General features: G+C 41.1%; 1 protein-coding gene across 4 annotated transcripts in view; it reads right to left on the minus strand.

The window, feature by feature from the left end:
* The window catches only part of DIP2C (DIP2 acetate--CoA ligase C (putative)), a 361,956-nt gene that overhangs the window by 81,238 nt on the left and 260,356 nt on the right, over positions 1-20,362 (minus strand). For 3 of the 4 annotated variants that reach the window (XM_014061648.2, XM_014061647.2, XM_014061651.2), the window contains 5 exons: positions 11,704-11,835; positions 10,938-11,057; positions 10,012-10,209; positions 5,464-5,555; positions 213-323 (listed from right to left, as the gene is read on the minus strand). In XM_014061648.2, the coding sequence (XP_013917123.1) occupies positions 213-323; positions 5,464-5,555; positions 10,012-10,209; positions 10,938-11,057; positions 11,704-11,835 (653 nt within the window). Of the gene's footprint in view, positions 1-212; positions 324-5,463; positions 5,556-10,011; positions 10,210-10,937; positions 11,058-11,679; positions 11,836-20,362 lie in introns of all 4 variants that reach the window. The other variant, XM_087712511.1, reaches the window with a different exon arrangement.

Raw genomic sequence — 20,362 nt, forward strand, 5'->3', positions numbered from 1 at the left:
AAGTCCATCTTAGCTTCCCAATCAAGTTAAGGCAAAGTCATCAGAACATGTATACGCAGATGGTACACACATATTCTGATGACATGTAATAAATGTTACAACTTTCATAAATACGTTAAAGCAGCAATGCCTATTGTTGTTTTTCATTTCCTTGCTCAAAGATTATGTCCTAAAACATTAATTCCTGCTAACTAAAAACTTCTTTCTCTTACCTTTCTGGTTAGTGGAACTTCAATAGGAACAGGAACAACTTCTGCAAGAAGGCAGCCATAAAAGGCTACCATAAAAGCTGCAGGATCATTGTTGGGAAAAACAAGGGCTACCTGTAAATACACACACACATATATATATATGTGTGTGTGTGTGTGAGAGGAGAAAAATAAATAAATAATAAAACCAGTAAATGTAAATACATTTCCCAGAATATATTACAGTACTGCAAATAGGCAGCTTACCAACTAAAGCAATAGATAGAGGACTGTGCACAGAAGTAACTCATGTGTCTTTCTTGTTTCTTAGACTCTGCTATCAAGCAACTGATATCATTCTATGCTTCAGAATAGCTAGGGCTTCTATCATTTGTGCTCCAGAGGCTATGATCTTTGAGTAAACAACTTCTATGTGTCCATCCTGGAAGGTTCGTGGCATTCTCAGCGATGGCCCTCAGTGCTATAGAATTCCTTCTCTTGCTGGGTTCCCCCAGCTAACTAAATTCAATTTAAGGATTTTTTTTTTTTAAAAAAAAAACGGTATTTCATTCTTTCCCCTGAATTTTCATAATGACACCAAAGGCTTTTTTGGATTGGATTTATGACCTACAAGATCCCTTCCAACTCTGTTAATCTGCATCTTTATCCAGTATTTAATGTTTTGGTAGCAAATGTTTTGCTACTTTCATCTCTATACTTATTATTAACTCCTTCTTATTGATTGGATACTAATTTATTGATGCAGGTTGGATTTTTTTTTTTTTTTGGTAATATGTGATATACGAATGTGATAAATAAATCAGTAAACTGTAGTTCACCATTAAAAGACGAGAAAGAAACATCGTATCTTATTTTTCTGGTTCCTTTTGATGACTTTCAAACTGCATTTCTACATATTCTTCCTCTTTTTTGACATTCAATTTCATTTCACATGACAATAACAAAGCTTAAAAGCGAAAGAAGATAAAACCTTGCACAGTCATGCTTTCATAGTCCTTCAGGAGAGAAATGGCCTTCTTTGGAATAATCAGTCTCAAATAACGATGAACCTGATAGAGCTATTTTCTGCAATCAATTTTCTGGAGAACTGAGCTGCAAGATCTTTCTTTTGAGGTCATGGCTAAATGCTACTCATTAAATTGTCATTCTAATTCTGAGGCTGCTGTCATCTACTGCTTTCTTGCTATTCCCAACCCATGTGAAGGTTCATACGAAGCATGGATCTTCATCTGTTACTTTAGTTATTGAACTACTGTGGCAGCTTTTGAGGAGAAAGCACACAAGGCACAGAGAAAGAAAATGTCAATTTCATAACTTTCCTTGATTTATGTATTCATTCTGTATGCTTCCCATTGTGGATATGGTTTGGAGTCTTAAGAACTATCATAAATCAAGAAGATTCTGTAGATACACTTTGGCCAAATGCCAAAACAGACAATGATTTAAATTCAACACCTGCCCAGTGTCTTTTTAGTTTAATTTTTCACCATCACTTATGAAAATAAAGAAAGAAAGAAAACATTTCTGTAGGGCCTGAACTGACATAAGGAGTGCTCTGAAGTTGAACAGCTTAAGACAAGAAAGGGGATGAGGGAAATTTTATTAGTGAAGGAAAGGCAGAGAAGATCAAGAGGCAATTAGGAAGAGGTTAAACCAGAGAATATATACAAGAATCCACTAATTTAATGTAAGCTATTTCTTTTCATTCATTTGGGAGATTCACTTGCCACCATTTAGGGAAGCACTCCCTGAAGTATAGTTTAAAAGTTTTAAATTTGTTTCTGTGGAGTTTCATTAACATTCTCTGGTATTAACGATCGACCCAGCTTCCTTTACACAAGTGGAAATGTAGATTATTTTGATTTTTTTTTAAAAAAAAAAGTCTCTTCAGTTTTATGTTTCATTCCTTCTCACATTGTTCAGATTGTAGCTCCTTTCCATTTTTCAGAAAAGAGAGGCTGTAAAAATGAAGCATCTTTTGCAAGAGAAGCTATCATTTTCATAATAGAATTTTTCAATGCCAAGTAATAATGAGTAATTCTTATGCAAATTCAGCTGAAGAAGGAGCCGTAGAAAGGTTGAGACTACTTGAAAACTGAGCCACCAGACTTGACAAATTCCAGGAGGACATATTTGAACATAGGGAATTGCATACAATGTGAACAGGGTAACTCCCTAGAACACTGAGGGGAAAAAACACACACAAAATTCCCAGAAGCACAAAAACAGAATAGAGAAACATTATTTCTGTCAGAATAGAGAAACATTATTTCTCTTCTGTATTTCTTGACAGATCAAGGCTCTCCCCATCCCCCACCCCCTCTTTGTGGTAAATAGCAGCATTGACTTTCTGACTGTGGATTCAATTTTAATGCTGATGAGAAGAAATAGCAGCTTCATGGGGGGAAAGAAGCCACAAGGCATGTAAATAAAAAAATAGAAAGTAATTCATGAAGTATTGCCATCTCCGTGATTTGGATGAACAAGAAAGGCATCCAAACAAACCCAAACAAAATACCAGAAATGAAGTGCGAAAAAATAAAACCACAAAACAGATAGAGAGAAAAGAGATGGCTGAAAACACAAAGATATATGTTTGGCAATGAAATTGGGAAGGATGTTGAAAATTCTTCTTTAACCCAATGGAGACCAGGGAGACAGTTAAGTGCTTGTGAAAAGATAGAATAAGGAACAGGGTCTCTATAATACAACATGGAGGCATATCTCGAGAAAGGACGTGGATGGAGGCGTATCTCTTGAGGGAAGTATGTAGATGGAGACCTAACCGGAGGGAAATGCGTAAATGAGGCATATCTCTTGAGATAAATACGTAGATGGAGTTGGTCTTTACAAACATTTAGAGGTGATAAACAACAATATATTTCATTGGACATGCAATTGTTCAAAATTCTTTTATCTTAGAGATAAAGGCGCGCCCCTCTCCTTGGGATGAAACCACAGAAGAAAATTACCACATACTCATACACATATCAATACCAGTTTATGGAAGCCTGCCCCTACTTTAAGCAAATATGTTCTAATGCCAACAGTTACTGCTTTCAAATGAGAATATTTTTAACTGATTACACTGAACATCTTATTAATTAGCTAGCAGTATTCCCTTGTTCAAGCCTGACCTTTTCACAAAAACTCTTTTGTTTCTAGAATTTCCCAAAATATATACAGGCACACAGTCTCATTTCCAAAACTGATTTCATCTCCATGACAAGCATGTTTTAATGCTCTTTGTATAAGGAAGCCATTGTGACAAGTACAGCCTTTGTTTTGAAAGAGACACATACAATTTTTAGGCTATTATAAATGAAGCTCTTTTCGCCTAATAACTATTTTTTTAAAAATCTGAAATGCACATTAGGGTGAAATTGTTTGAAACTCAGGTGTAAACACTGTTATCTCAAGTCTCCAAGTGATCATTGAAAGTTGCTACAGCTCCTTTGAAGATTGTTGTGAAATTGTAATACCGAATGCGAGGAATGAAAAATTATTAAACATATGGGGAAAAAATCATATTCACAGTATTTAATTCATTTAATTTCAGTACACTAAGGTAAACTTAGTATGGCCTTTCCTCCCCTTTTTGGGAATGCAACCATGACATATGATCAAAAGACCTAGTGTAAGGTGACCAGATTTTAACATTGGTAAAGCGGGACACCATTGACTGGGGGGGGGGGGTCTTGATTGAAAATTTGGTCTATATGGTCCATGGTCCATACACACCACACCCAAATACGCCTACGGTCCTCGGCTTTAGCACAACAGAAGCCCTTAGGTTTTTACCTACACAACCCCCTACACTTTAAGTTGGATTGGTTTTTTTTTACAGGAACCCTGTAAAAAGTCAGACTATATTCTGGTTAAAAGGGCGCCACAAGAAAATGTGAAAATGGACTAAGTCCTATGATGGTTAATTCATAGCCTACTTCAAGGCGGTGGCAAACCAGTCTCCCCTCTTTCCTTCTACCCACCCACTTTTCACCCCCCACCACTTCGACGAAGCTCTAACCTGATAAAAGGAGCCGAGGTGGCGCAGTGGTTAAATGCAGCACTGCAGGCTACTTCAGCTGACTGCAGTTCTGCAGTTCGGCTGTTCAAATCTCACCAGCTCAGGGTTGACTCAGCCTTCCATCCTTCCGAGGTGGGTAAAATGAGAACCCGGATTGTTGGGGGCAAAATGCTGACCCTGTAAACTGCTTAGAGAGGGCTGAAAGCCCTATGAAGCGGTATATAAGTCTAACTGCTATTGCTATTGCTATAAAAGCCTCAACCAAAGCTGCAGCGTGCAGACGGTTCAAACCTACTCCTTAACAAGCAAGTTAGGCAAAGCAGCTGCTTCTGTGCATGCCTTTTTCACTCTGCCCGGCACGTCCGGCAATCGCGCCACACCTGCGCTCCTCGCACCTCTGCATGACCGGCCTAGGATATTAGAGGCATGCTGGCCCTCTTTCACAGCTAACAGTCTCGCCCTTTCCTGCCCGATTCTTCAGATTAGACCTGCGCCCCAAATTAGCTGTGCTTCTGGGCATCGTCCTTACTTAGGTTGCCATTTCAATGAGGTGTGTGACCTCTATGCAACTCGGTTATTTATACAAAAATCGGGACTTTTTAAAAACTCCGCAGGGCACGGAACAAATTGTTAAAAATTGGGACTGTTCCGCCAAAAGTGGGATGTCTGGTCACCTTAACCTAGTGTGACTGTTGGATAGTTGTTATGCACCCTGGTTTATAGAAGGCAAACGCAAAAATATAAACCATGATGAATGAATAACTTATTCAAACATTAGACTATCTCCCAGGGGTGGTCTTCAAAAATTTTAGCAAGGGGTTCTCTGCCTGGTTGCTGGGTGGCCGTGGCCATGGTGGTGTGGCCTGTTCACCTTCCTGCACCATGGTGGGGGGGCATTTCTGCCCTCCCCTGGCTCTGGAGGTTTTTCTCGATCCTCTGGGAGGGCGAAAATGGCCTCCCCAGGCTCCGGGGGACATCTAGAGGCCGTAAACGAGCCCATTTTTTGCTCTCCCCAAGCCTCCATGCACCCCCTACATTTACCTGCATCCGAAATGGGCAATGTGGGGATTCCCAGAAGGGTCAGCCAGGGGTTCTTCAAACTGCATAGAATCTTAACTAGAGGTTTTCCTGAACCCCTGCAAATCCCCAGAAGCCCATTTGTGCCTCACCTTTGGGGATTTTAAAGAATCTATGCAAGAAAGTACAAAGCCATGCAGACTGACTTACCCTGTCCCCTGGCCGCACCATCGGTTCCTGTTTGGTGCCCAATTTGTGCAGTATGTTATAAGCAACTTTCATACTACGAGTCCAAAGTTTACCTAATCAAAAAGAAAAATAGTATAAATATGGCATGGAATATTTAAGCTTTTGAATTGTTCAAAACACAATTCAGGTACAATTTGCCCAAAACGAAAAAGGATAGGGATCCGTAATTGTCTAAAAAAACCTATTAGGGTTGATAGAGAGCATTTCATGATACAATATCTGACTGTGCCGCTAAGCTTCATATTTTAAACAGTTTCAGTTTCAGTTTATTCAACTTGTATGCCGCCCTATTCCCAAAAGGACTCAGGGCGGCTAACAAACCAATAGGGAATAGGGGCGATACAAAGGTGGGCAAGGATAATTGACGCGAAAATACAGCCTCTCATTATCAAGACAACCCCTGCCTTCTCGAGGTGCCCACCGTTTTCCAACAGAAGGGGCTCTGTCGACTCTTGGGCCCGGCGAGCTCAAGTAGTACTTAGCCTAGAATCATGGATCCCGTTCCGGGATGCATGCGACTCTACAGCGAAGGGATTGGCGATGCCGTACCGACGCTAAAGACTTAAGTAAGTCAAGGCGATACAAAGAAAACAAATAAGACAAAAACAAAATCCAAAAATCAGATTAAAAGAAAACTTCACAACAGCCGCAACAACTCGAGTGGGGCTGAGAACTCATCGGCCCCAGGCCTGCCAGAACAGCCAGGTCTTAACGGCTTTACGGAAATCGAAATTGACGGCTAAACGGACATCATATAAAAGTTTATACTTTAAGAACAACTTTAATTCATCAGTATCTAATTCTTATTGCTTAAATCAAAGTTGGCTCTGATTGCTCTAACTTTTTTTCTACCTCAAAAGAGTTTTTATTTCATAGTGCAAGTCAATTGACTGGATATTCAAGTTTCAAAATGTAAGATTTACTTACTTTGCATTGATACAATCTTATGAGACCTATCTAGATTTTATACTCAGAAGCTCACATATACATCATGCTAGCATGATAGCACAGAAATCCTCCAAAGTAAAGAAGATACTATCGCTGGATATATAGAGTTCTATGCTATATATTGGAGCTTCAAACGAACATAAAAAGAGATCCAAATCTGCCTTGTTGGATCTTGTCCAAGTCCTTCCCCAAACTTGCACAAGTCGACCTTGTTAAATAAAACTCTAAGCAAAGAACAATTCTCCACTCAAAAGAGTAAAAATTGATGAACCACATTATGACCATACTTCTACTTTTTAACAAGTGTTCAGGAGAGGTTGCCCTTGATATTACAGTATTCAACTAGTAGCTGCTGTCTTGTCAGCACAAATAAGTCAGATCTGTTTCAATATGCCTGGGAAAGTTGGTTTTTGTTCTTTGAAATGTTCATCCTGACAATTTCATGACTCCCTACTATACTACGGGTTGTATATCCATGTGATTTAACACATAGGAAAATGTTTTTTTATCAATTGTGTCCAGATGATTTTGAGTGCTGGCAATGTTTGTCCCAAATTCAAAGAAGGCTATAACGAAGCCATTAGTCACCTGCAGTTCTGATCAGAGTCTTTAGGCCAATTATGAAAGTTCAGACAGGCAATATTTTTTTTAAAAAAAACTATTGCTGCATGTCTCCATAACTGCAATCTAGATGAAGTCTTTTATTTGCAGAACAATGACAAAAAATATAAAATAAAAATCAAGCACTTGCAAGCAAGGAATTTGGAAACAAACCAGAAAGCAATCCATTTTGAATCCCTCTGATTTAATTAAAGTACAGAATAGTGGTATAAGCATAGACAGAAATACATTCAAGGAAAGTATATCAAAAGACAAACAACCAGCTTTACACAAAACATATTTGATGGCAATATGATGGTTCAGTATAAGTTGAGCAATGGCAAGTTCAAAACATGGCTTAGAGGTAGTTCTTGCTTAATTGGCAGTTAGTCCGTGATCATTTGAAGTTACAATAGACCTGAAAAAGGCACTTATTTCCCAGTTCTAGAGTTTCAACAGTGCTCACTCCCCCAGCAGTCTCAAGACCACATATTAGGCACTTCACAAATGACTGGTTGCAGCATTTCTCCATCACATGACCACAATTTACTATTTTTTGGTTTCCCCAAAAAAATGTTCATAGGGTTGAATTTTTTTGTTTTATGACTGCCATTTTACCCTTATGAGCACCATGTTTGTTTTATAATCACTATGCTTGTTTTATGACCACCACAAAAAAAGGTCATAAAATCAGATTGGTCATGCAAGTACCTTGAGTTACCACTATCATGACTTGCAATGTAAATTCCAGGCTCTACTGGGGTCATAGGTTGACGACTGTCTGTACTTTGATTAACTAGTCAAGCATGTTTGTGAACCTTGCCAGATAACAAAAATCTATCTCCCACTTGTGCGGCCAACTATGTTCCCTTTCCTAATGTGTGGTGTGACCTTGCTGACATTTGCAACTGAATGTCACTTGCACAGACAAAGCATTTTATTGAAAATTTACATGCATTTCCATATCTAATTCATACATATTCTTATCTGAAACAAGCAACAATTGTCTCTTTGTAGCTTAATGGAAATCAAAGTAGTAAATCAAAATTTTACTTTTTGATTTACTATCTCTCAAATCAACAATAAAGGGAAAAATATTGTTTGAAGGCTACTTCCTTATGTATATTTATTTATGGCTAAAGACATATTGAACATGATTCAAAAGAAGCTATTCATATCTTAAGCAACCTGACTTTTTCCACCTTTCAGTGTGAGGTTGAAAGGATTTATTCTAAAGCATTTCTGAAGTGGGCATAATTTTATTACCCAATCGCAGAAGATACCATTAAAATCCATTGGATACATCCCTGAAAAAATGTGCTTCATTAATAATATGCTCATAATAATATGAGTGGGAAAAGGGGACTTTGGAAAGCATTGGTATAGATACTTCTTTAAAACTTGGCAAATGTTTTGCCAGGGTTCTGCTCCATTAGTCATGAATACGTTGGGTGTAAAAGCTGTCAGCTTGTGGCAGAGAGGTATGCCGACAGAAAAGCAAACCACAAAATTAGGATTATATCATGAACAGTAGGATTTTCAGCACCGCACACCACTAACTTAGCCACAGCAAGCCAGAAAAGTCTTACCAAATGTATGCGTATCAGTTCAGAATTTTGACAAAAATCAGCTGCAAATAATTGTACATTTTTTTCAGCATCACAATATACTTTCCACCACATAGACACTGCAGTAACTGAGTGCTTCTCACACTCTTAACAATGTACAGAAATAGTTATTATAAGGTGGCATTGTATGCAAGTATGCCCAACTGATATCAAACAGCATTGAAAGGTGGATGGATTGTTTTAATCTGAATTACTCTGCCCCACACCCTCTTGACACAGGCCCCTGAATTCATGGGCTACACAACCAGAATGTGTAGGTGTACATCTCAGACTGAGAATGATGAAACATATATTACGTAGAGAGAGAAAGAGAATTACTTTAGGAGTGGTGCAAAATGGCCCTCTTAAATTATTTCTGAATTCAAATATATAAACAGAAAACATTATGTGAGGAATATGCTCATACAAACTCTCTTCTTCAAGAAAGCAAGGACAGCTGTCATCTGAAATTAACTTATTTCCCTAGGGCAAAAAAATTGATGAATAAATGCTGTTAATGCTACATGCGTAAGAAGATGTCATCTTCAAGAAGGAATGGAACTGCCAATATTGATCCAAACTATTATTCCTGATGAATGCTATCAACTCTAAACCACATAGTCCCCTGATTTTTATTCCTGTTATTGCTACAAATGGAGATGACTCACTTGAACACGAAAATTCAAAGATGTATTCTTGGAACTCAACTGAAACTCATCAAATTTGGTACTTGATACATTCTGATGTGAACATTTTGTCTTGGTATCATCATTTGTTTGGTACTCAAACTAGAATTTGTTGAGGTCGCCTGCCTTATGATTCATTACATTACTCCTAATGGGACAATTTTGGTTGGTACTTATCATTTTTGGTGGTCATTGCATCTTCTGGAACCAATTAACGATGAGTACCGAGCTACCACTGTTCCATTTCAAACATGAACACAACCATTTAGTTACCACCTTCTCTGTTGAATAAACTCTTCAAGGGATTCCATTCAGTTCAGTCAAGCTGGGTCCCTATAATTTGTATGGATAACCCCCCTAAGAAATTATCATATTTAAAGGTAATGGTTTTCCTGTTCAGTTATGTCCAATTTTAGGGGTCAGTGGTCCTCTCCATTTCTCAGCTGAGAGAGTCTATATTTTTCAAAGACACTTCCATGGTTATGTGGCCAGCATGACTGTACATCAAGATGCCCAGAACACGCTGTTACCTTCAAACTGAAGTGATACCTATTTACTCACATTTTAATCCTTTCAAACTACTAATATTTAACATTTAAAAACATGAGAAGATTTTCAGCATTCTATTATATTTCTTTTCTCAAAAGAGGAAAAAAATGATTGCTGACCGTAAGTGAGAATATATAGTGGTTTTCCATTGGTATCCATAGTGGTCAAACAAGGAGCTTTGGGAGAAATTGTTCCCCATCGTTGCAATGCAGCTTCAAGTGAAGGTGGCCAATTCGTAACCACGCCCAGCTGCTCCCCACGCATCGCCAACATCTGAGCTCCTTCTGGCTTTGGTTGGTTTGGATCTGGTTGTTGAACTTACAAATGTGAGAGGGTGTTACTTCATTTAATTCTGTACTAAACTAAAGAGAGAGAAAACTTATAATCCTATGGGTCTACCCGGCCTGTTTGAGATGTTGCAATAAATAATGATTGGATTTTAGAGAACATATTGTTGGCAAGCCTTTTCTCAATCATGTTTCTTCTTCTACTTTAATATTTACAATAACCATGACTTTTCCAATTTGGAGGTCCATTTGTCCCTCAAAGATCCTTCAGAGATATCCAGATGTTCAAACTGATAGCCATGTAAGAACAGTATGGTTAAAGAATGTAGTTTACAAAAAATAATATTGAATAATGCTCTCTTTCCCAACTAATCTAAACAAAGGAAGTGAGTAGCAGTTATTAATTATATGCAGCATGTCGTAGGACAATGAAGTTCTTTGTCATCACATCATCAAATAGCAATAGCATTTAAGCTTATTTTTACTATGTAAAAGCATAATTTGCATATTGCCTCCAAAAATCTTTTTTATTTTACAGAAAGAATGGAAGGGTTAAATTAAGCCCCGGAGGATTGAATTCCAGGATGTGGGGACAGTTTGCCTGCATTACTCCATTTTAATCATAGCGCCACTAGGACTCCAGAACTAAACACAAAATCCAAGAAAATTTTATTGGGACATTTTTTCTTCTGGCACAAGAAATGAGTAATTTTATCAGGCCCACCCAAAATACATGCATGGAAGTCAAACTGTGTTACCTTCCAGTAATTCTTCGAAATCATCCACGAAGAACTCTCGCAGTGGTGGACGCTTGGGTCGTTTCAGAGTATTGACTAGCTGCTGGATTTTGGCAGACACTCTGCTGCTTACTGGAACTCCTGCAGGAAAATAAATCATCAAAAGCATTGAAGGGGCGATTATGTCTACCAATTCTAGGTAGAGAACAAAAACATACCAATCTGAATTCAAACTTTAAAAATCAAATTAAATAATGGTATACAGGAAGCATCTTGATAGCCCTGAAAAATCTCTGTCCAACTGGTAAATAACCAGTCACAAGTCGGGAAGAATCCTATAGTTAAACTTCACTGTGATTAAATAAACAGATAGATGAATGCCCTTCTCAAACAGAATGGCCAGGAGAACTAGTAACTCTTCAAGAAAAATGTCACTTCAAATAGGCTTAGAACAAGCAAGACTTGTTATATCATGTCAAATTTTAATACTTTACTTTCATGGCTCATTCTTCTGGATACTTCTGGAGCTACCAGTTATCCTACTTGAACCTACACAGATACAAAACACCTCAATCTTACTTTTTCTTGTCTTCAGAATCTTACTTTTCTAGTCTTCAGTCATGCAGAAGTTTAAATTCTTGCTAATTAAAACTTTTTAAACACCAATTAATTAATTCCCTTTTCCTGTACATATAAATGAACAGGAATACCTCTGCTACACTATCTATCTGGCCAAACTTTCCTTTCTGGAGTCTATGCCTACCTTCTTCCCTTTTACTAGACATACCATCACCAGTTTCCATAAGTTCAGCATTTCCATATTTTGGAGCCGCTCTTGATGTTGAACCCTGTGGTCTTTCCACTTGTATTGAGTGTTCGGAGGTGTAAGTAGTAACATCTGGAGGGGCAGAATGATTTTCTGAAAAAAGGAAAAAAGTTAAAGTCTCCAATTAATTTATTCAAGAATTTTTGAATAGTATTTTAGGACTATACAATTCCTTCCACGAAAGCCACCAATTTAAAAATACCCCCTTTCATTCAGTTTTATGACTGATGAACTTTGATTCCATTAATCCACGAAATTTTATGTTGAAACTAGATAAAGGTGTCCCTGCCAAGTTGTATTTGACTCTAGGGGGTAGAGCTTCTTTCCAGTTTTCTAGCTGAAGAAGCCAGTATGGTCCGTAGATGCCTAGTATCTTAACTGTTGTGCTGCTACTTCCAAGATAGCAACTTGAATACAGAGCCCACTCCTGATCCAGGAAACTCTGCCAGAGATGCACAACTTGAAGCTGTGCAAAGTTTCTGCTAGCCACGACTGCCATCTATTCTTTTGAAAAGGAATTGTGAGTCCAAAAGAACCCCAAAGTTGTGAACTGAGTCCACTTTCCAGCAGACAAGCCTAGTGTCTGTTCCCAAAGTTGTGAATTGGATCCATTGCACTTGGAGCCATTCAATCTTGTAACGTTGTGCCCAACTGTCAGATTCTCAATCAAGGGAGGCTGCATTGTTTGGGAAATGCTTCCACCATCATGTAACCAGCATGAAAATAAAGAACCCAGTAAATTTCCCCACTGAAGTGGTACCTATTTAGCTGCTAGCATTTGTATGCTTTCAAACTGCTAGGTTGGCAGGAACTGGGGCGAGTAATGGGACCCCACCCAACTGCATGGCAATTGACTCTCCATAACAGTCATCTTTTTTCTAGCAGCCAAGCCTATTGTCTTAACCGCTGCGCCATCACGCCATCCAAGTACACATAAGTGGGAACAAATATAAATCACTGGAAGCTATTTCCACATGGATGTAGAAAGAGCTAAGCTCTATACTATACTTTCTTTTTAGAGTTTGTGTTTTTAGAGGTTTTTTTTTTAAATGGCATTAAGCCCTGGATCAATACGAAAATCTTGTTAAAATTATTCATATGGTGAGTGGCCCATCATAAATTGATTAGTAACATAGCAATTTGCTACTTCTCCATTTTCAGACACAGTTCCTACATCCGTTCTTTTCCACTATACATCTTCCATTTGCAACGCTGAATCAATAGCCAGCATTCTGACATCAGCAGACAATCCTCAATTTAATCTTTCCTTTCACAGCTTTCTGTACAGTAGCTCAACATGCTTTTGACATTTATTCTTGTTTTCAGGCCACTCTTCCATTTGTACTGTTGTGCCAATTGTTACACGCTCCTTCTTATAAAAATCACAAATTATAGTGAAGAGAAGTTATTATGCAGGAGAGTAACCAATCTCAGCTTCTAACGAATTTTCTGTTCAAAAGCTTCAACGATCAGAAGCACCATCCTTCGAGAAGAGATTGGTGTTGTGCACCAACACCAAGCTGAAACCATTAGGAATAATTGTTATTGAGCTTAATCAAGGAGCAGTTTTGGTAAATGGAGTATCTATTTTGTCATCTGAGGCTCTAAGATGATAAGCACTCCACGTAGTAAAATCGTTACATGAAAACCATCTCGGGGGTAACCTAATCACAGCAAACTCTTCGTTTACCAGCATTGCTGATGGCACAGAAAACCACCTGAGAGAAGTCCAGTGGGAAAGGACAAAGCCTTCGCTCTCAAAAGTAGTTAATTGTTTCTGCAATTGATTTTGCTTCTAAGCCACCTTAAGGGGAAGCAGAAATAAATTTCAAAGGACGTTTGATAGATGCAACAGGGTTAAGCAACAGCCACCTACTCTTTGCAGTTCTTTCTGGTTCATCTACATAAACAGAGAACACACTAGAAAGAAATGGGATTTTGCAACTTGGCAAAACTGTAGGAGGATTACAAGAGGATCTGTTACATTAGGAAGAAGCGTCCAGGTTTGGGGGGGGGGAGTTGCTTTTTGGTTAACACCTCTTGTTATTTAGCTTGCTTGACACAAAGTCCAGTGCCTGCCAAGAAAGATAACATTCTTTTGAAGGTTGTGGTATCTAGCCCTCACCTTTATCAATCTGCAAACAAAAATTGCACATAAAGGGGTAATATATCTTTAAGAAGGCACTGAGATAAATGAAGCTCTTGAGCTGTTTCCATTTGGCATCCAAAACCTCCAGGAGAAAAAAAATTGCTTCAACCTACTTGAAATTCAAACTTTAGTGCCAATTAACAGCAGTTATGCTTTGTATCATATACAGGGGCATTTAGTTTCAGGACACACTCAGAATAAAGTTTTCACTTCATTTTTTTACATAGTAATTTTAGTATAAATGGGATATAGATGGGAGCCAAAGGGAAAGTTGTTGCAGAAAACGCCACCACTGCTTAAGACCATTGGCATGATCCTGCTCTCTCAGCTTAGGCCCAGACTCTAGACAGCAGTCCTGGAGCAGCAACTGGACATTCAGTTGCTGCTGCTGAACACCAGGTTGGTGAATCATAAGGCTTTGTTATTTGCATTCATATTAGGGAGGAACAAGCTGATCTGGCATGCATTACTGAGACCTGGTGATCCAAGAGGTCAAAGTTTCCCTCCCAGAAATCAGTCCAGGTGGGTTTAGGGTTTGGCGTAACCAAGCTGCAAGAGAAAGGAGGATTGGTGGCAGTTCAAAAATTTCTTTTGGCCATGCCACCAAGTTTCCGATAGTGAGACCTTGCTTCTGAAATTGCTTTTTTCAGCTGTGTGACAACCTGAGTGCAGAGCCCACTCCTGATCCAGGAAACTCTGCCAGAGATGCACAACCTGAAGCTGTGCAAAGGTTCTCTTAGCCATGACTGCCATCTGCTCTTTGGGGCAGGACTTGTGAGTCTAAAGGGACCCCAAAGCTGTGAACTGGGTCCACAGTTGCACTCAGAGTCATTCAGTCTTATGAGGGTTCAGCCAAAGTCTGTTGTTCCCCCATCCAAACTGCCAGTCACTATGAAAGGGCAGCAGTAAGATCACTAGGGATGGAGATACAAAGTTGAGTATCATCAGATACTATATCATAAGAATTATGATGCATGCTATTTTCTGTATGAAGATCTATCTCGCCCAGCTTCATGTAGATGTTAAAAAGGAGTGGAGAGAGCCAAGCCCTATGGCATGCCACTGATCTCTCTATTTCCCTATCAACATCGATTGGGACCGATCTTGAGTCAAGGAGCCAAACTGTGCCACCCAGCCACAGGACCAATAGCTGATCCCAAAAATATAATGGTTGATGGTATTAAAGGCTGCTGGAGAACAAAGATGGATGTACACCATCATCCTGCCATTGCCATAGATCATCCACAAGTACAACCAGTGCTACTTCTATCAATTATGCCAATGCAAGTTTGCAGGCAGTGATATAAATTGGAACATCCAATGGATCCCATGAAATTCCCACAAACCTGAATTGTGCACTCACTGAAGCTTCCAGATATCTCTAGGCAAAAGGGAGAAGCTATGGGCTGAACCTCTCATTCCCTATTAACACTTATTTTGGAGAAAGAAGTCGAACCTGCACCCATCGTGTCCAGCCCAAATTCAACAGATGACCACCCCAAATGATGCCATAGTTGATGATATCAAAAGCCATCCTTTCCCCAGGCATTTTAAATACCAGGCATGGGTTCCAACTAGAATGAATCCGAGTGATTTGTCCATTAGGTATTGAACAATGGCCCTGAAGATGATCACCCAAGCCTCTTGTCCAGGAAGGGACATAGGTCCAGAGCAAGGATGCTGGGTGATACTGCAGATACCATATAGGCAGGGAAATAATGCTGTTTTGCCATTCTTGCCATCCTGAAATAGGCTCTAAGCCATGCCCCATTCCTCATTTTCCACCAACAATGTAACAAAGCATCCATTAACCATTTTTAAAATTCACAATTCCTCTATGAATGACAGGCACCATCAGGAATGATAGCTCAAGGGAGGCTGCTCAGGCACAATCCTGAAAGGCTGCATTTGGCCACTCTTTGATTCCAGGTAGTTGCCAAGGCTTCAAAAGACCATACAGCAAAACCCCTGTGATATCTCCCACTTCCATTTGGAACTCATTTGAGTCCATTAGTCTCTGGGGTATCTCTGGTCTCCGGAACTTTGAAATAAAAGTGTCAAAGTACCGGAACTAGAAGCTCCATTATTCCAAAGCAACTTGGTCTTCCTATCAGTCAAAGTTTGTGGTGCCCTTTCCAGACCACTACAAGCACCAGATACTAGAGAGGCCAGCAGTACCAGTTGGATCACCAGGAGTGTTGGTGTAAAGCTGATGGTCAGCATATTGATGTAGGTGTTTAAAAGGAATGGAAGGGAATCCCAAGCACTTTGACAGAAGGAGAAGATGTGGACTGAACCTCTCATTCCCGATTAACACTCATTAGGACCGGCCTTGGAGGAAGGAGTCAAACACGCACAAGACCATTCCACCCAGGCGTGGTCACAACAGGGGACCCAAAAGGGGTAACATTGCAGAGAATCCCGAGTCCTTTGACATGCCAAAAAGGAGAAGCTGTGGACTGAACCTCTCATTCCCTATTAACACTCATTAGGACCGGCCTTGAAGGAAGGAGTCAAACTCGCACAAGACCATGCCACCCAGGCGTGGTCACAACAGGGGACCCAAAAGGGGTAACATTGCAGAGAATCCCGAGTCCTTTGACATGCCAAAAAGGAGAAGCTGTGAACTGAACCTCTCATTCCCTATTAACACTCATTAGGACCGGCCTTGGAGGAAGGAGTCAAACTCACACAAGACCATTCCACCCAGGCGTGGTCTCAACAGGGGACCCAAAAGGGGTAACATTGCAGAGAATCCCGAGTCCTTTGACATGCCAAAAAGGAGAAGCTGTGGACTGAACCTCTCATTCCCTATTAACACTCATTAGGACCGGCCTTGAAGGAAGGAGTCAAACTCGCACAAGACCATGCCACCCAGGCGTGGTCACAACAGGGGACCCAAAAGGGGTAACATTGCAGAGAATCCCGAGTCCTTTGACATGCCAAAAAGGAGAAGCTGTGAACTGAACCTCTCATTCCCGATTAACACTCATTAGGACCGGCCTTGGAGGAAGGAGTCAAACACGCACAAGACCATTCCACCCAGGCGTGGTCACAACAGGGGACCCAAAAGGGGTAACATTGCAGAGAATCCCGAGTCCTTTGACATGCCAAAAAGGAGAAGCTGTGGACTGAACCTCTCATTCCCTATTAACACTCATTAGGACCGGCCTTGGAGGAAGGAGTCAAACTCGCACAAGACCATGCCACCCAGGCGTGGTCACAACAGGGGACCCAAAAGGGGTAACATTGCAGAGAATCCCGAGTCCTTTGACATGCCAAAAAGGAGAAGCTGTGAACTGAACCTCTCATTCCCTATTAACACTCATTAGGACCGGCCTTGGAGGAAGGAGTCAAACTCACACAAGACCATTCCACCCAGGCGTGGTCTCAACAGGTGGCCCAAAAGGGGTACCATGGCTGATAGTATTAAAAGCCACTGAGAAGTCAAGGAGATTGAAAGATCGCTACCCACTATCATCCGGCCTTTGCCATAGATCATCCACAAGTGCAACCAATGCTACTTCTGCCCCATAGCTCATTTCCCCTCATTCCATGGTGGTGGCAATGATCTGCAGCTGATGTTGGGCCCCATCAAGATCCCCAAAACCTACAAGCACTCTCAGAATCCAGCAGAGAATCCCGAGCCCTTTGACATGCCAAAAAGGAGAAGCTGTGGACTGAACCTCTCATTCCCTATTAACACTCATTAGTATTGGCCTTGGAGAAAGGAATCGAACACGTACAAGATGGTCCTGTGCAGCCTAAATTCAATTGATTGCCGCATGGCTGATGGTATCAAAAGCCACTGAGAAATGAAGGAAAGTGACGATTGATGTATACTATCATCCGGCCTTTGCCATAGATCATCCACAAGTGCAACGAGTGCAGTTTCTGTCCCATAAATGGACCTGATAGTTGACTGGAAGGAATCCATTTCATCCAGGATCTTCTAAAATGACAAAATATTTCACCTTATATATAGACTGGACAGACTTTGACCAGATAGGTGGAGGGGCCAAACCAAGCTCTTCTTAAATGGGTTTGGGAATGTGCCCTCCTGCAGTGAGAAGTGGGTCTCATTCCTGCCTGGACTGACCTTCTAGTCATTGTCCTGGAAACTTTTACTAACCAGGTGGGACAAGGATCTAATTTATAAATGATGCCAGGTTTGCACTGACCTTATGAGAACCAAATCCAACAGGACTGAATTGTTCCCAAATGACCAAGCAAGTCCTTTCCCCAGGCAATTTAAATACCAGGCATGGGTTCTAACTAGAATGAATCCAAGTGATTTGTCTATTAGGTATTGAACAAAATCCTCTGCAATGATCACCCAAGCCTCTTGTCCAGAAAGGAACATAGGTCCAGAGCAAGGTTGCTGGGTGATACTGCATAAAGGCAGGGAAATAATGCTATTTTGCCATTCTTGCCATCCTGAAATAGGCTCTAAGCCATGACAAATCCTCGTTTTCCACCAACAATGTCCCAGGCATCCATTAACCCTTTTTAGAACTCATAATTCCTCTATGAATGACAGGGACCATCAGGAATGATGGCTCAAGGGAGGCTGCTCAGGCACAATCCTGAAAGGCTGCACTTGGCCACTCTTTGATTCCAGGTAGTTGCCAAGGCTTCAAAAGACCATACAGCAAAACCCCTGTGATATCTCCCACTTCCATTTGGAACTCATTTGAGTCCATTAGTCTCTGGGGTATCTCTGGTCTCCGGAACTTTGAAATAAAAGTGTCAAAGTACCGGAGCTAGAAGCTCCATTATTCCAAAGCAACTTGGTCTTCCTATCAGTCAAAGTTTGTGGTGCCCTTTCCAGACCACTACAAGCACCAGATACTAGAGAGGCCAGCAGTACCAGTTGGATCACCAGGAGTGTTGGTGTAAAGCTGATGGTCAGATTATTGATGTAGGTGTTTAAAAGGAATGGAAGGGAATCCCAAGCACTTTGACAGAAGGAGAAGATATGGACTGAACCTCTCATTCCCGATTAACACTCATTAGGACCGGCCTTGGAGGAAGGAGTCAAACTCGCACAAGACCATTCCACCCAGGCGTGGTCACAACAGGGGACCCAAAAGGGGTAACATTGCAGAGAATCCCGAGTCCTTTGACATGCCAAAAAGGAGAAGCTGTGGACTGAACCTCTCATTCCCTATTAACACTCATTAGGACCGGCCTTGAAGGAAGGAGTCAAACTCGCACAAGACCATGCCACCCAGGCGTGGTCACAACAGGGGACCCAAAAGGGGTAACATTGCAGAGAATCCCGAGTCCTTTGACATGCCAAAAAGGAGAAGCTGTGAACTGAACCTCTCATTCCCTATTAACACTCATTAGGACCGGCCTTGGAGGAAGGAGTCAAACTCACACAAGACCATTCCACCCAGGCGTGGTCTCAACAGGGGACCCAAAAGGGGTAACATTGCAGAGAATCCCGAGTCCTTTGACATGCCAAAAAGGAGAAGCTGTGGACTGAACCTCTCATTCCCTATTAACACTCATTAGGACCGGCCTTGAAGGAAGGAGTCAAACTCGCACAAGACCATGCCACCCAGGCGTGGTCACAACAGGGGACCCAAAAGGGGTAACATTGCAGAGAATCCCGAGTCCTTTGACATGCCAAAAAGGAGAAGCTGTGAACTGAACCTCTCATTCCCGATTAACACTCATTAGGACCGGCCTTGGAGGAAGGAGTCAAACACGCACAAGACCATTCCACCCAGGCGTGGTCACAACAGGGGACCCAAAAGGGGTAACATTGCAGAGAATCCCGAGTCCTTTGACATGCCAAAAAGGAGAAGCTGTGGACTGAACCTCTCATTCCCTATTAACACTCATTAGGACCGGCCTTGGAGGAAGGAGTCAAACTCGCACAAGACCATTCCACCCAGGCGTGGTCACAACAGGGGACCAAAAAGGGGTAACATTGCAGAGAATCCCGAGTCCTTTGACATGCCAAAAAGGAGAAGCTGTGGACTGAACCTCTCATTCCCTATTAACACTCATTAGGACCGGCCTGGAAGGAAGGAGTCAAACTCGCACAAGACCATGCCACCCAGGCGTGGTCACAACAGGGGACCCAAAAGGGGTAACATTGCAGAGAATCCCGAGTCCTTTGACATGCCAAAAAGGAGAAGCTGTGGACTGAACCTCTCATTCCCTATTAACACTCATTAGGACCGGCCTTGGAGGAAGGAGTCAAACTCGCACAAGACCATGCCACCCAGACGTGGTCACAACAGGGGACCCAAAAGGGGTAACATTGCAGAGAATCCTGAGTCCTTTGACATGCCAAAAAGGAGAAGCTGTGGACTGAACCACTCATTCCCTATTAACACTCATTAGGACCGGCCTTGGAGGAAGGAGTCAAACTCGCACAAGACCATGCCACCCAGGTGTGGTCACAACAGGGGGCCCAAAAGAGGTACCATGGCTGATAGTATTAAAAGCCATTGA

This window comes from Thamnophis sirtalis, unplaced genomic scaffold, assembly GCF_051295495.1.
Source record: "Thamnophis sirtalis isolate CommonGarterSnake01/CBP01778 unplaced genomic scaffold, rThaSir2_p1.2 scaffold_4, whole genome shotgun sequence".
Classification (NCBI taxonomy): Eukaryota; Metazoa; Chordata; class Lepidosauria; order Squamata; family Natricidae; genus Thamnophis; species Thamnophis sirtalis.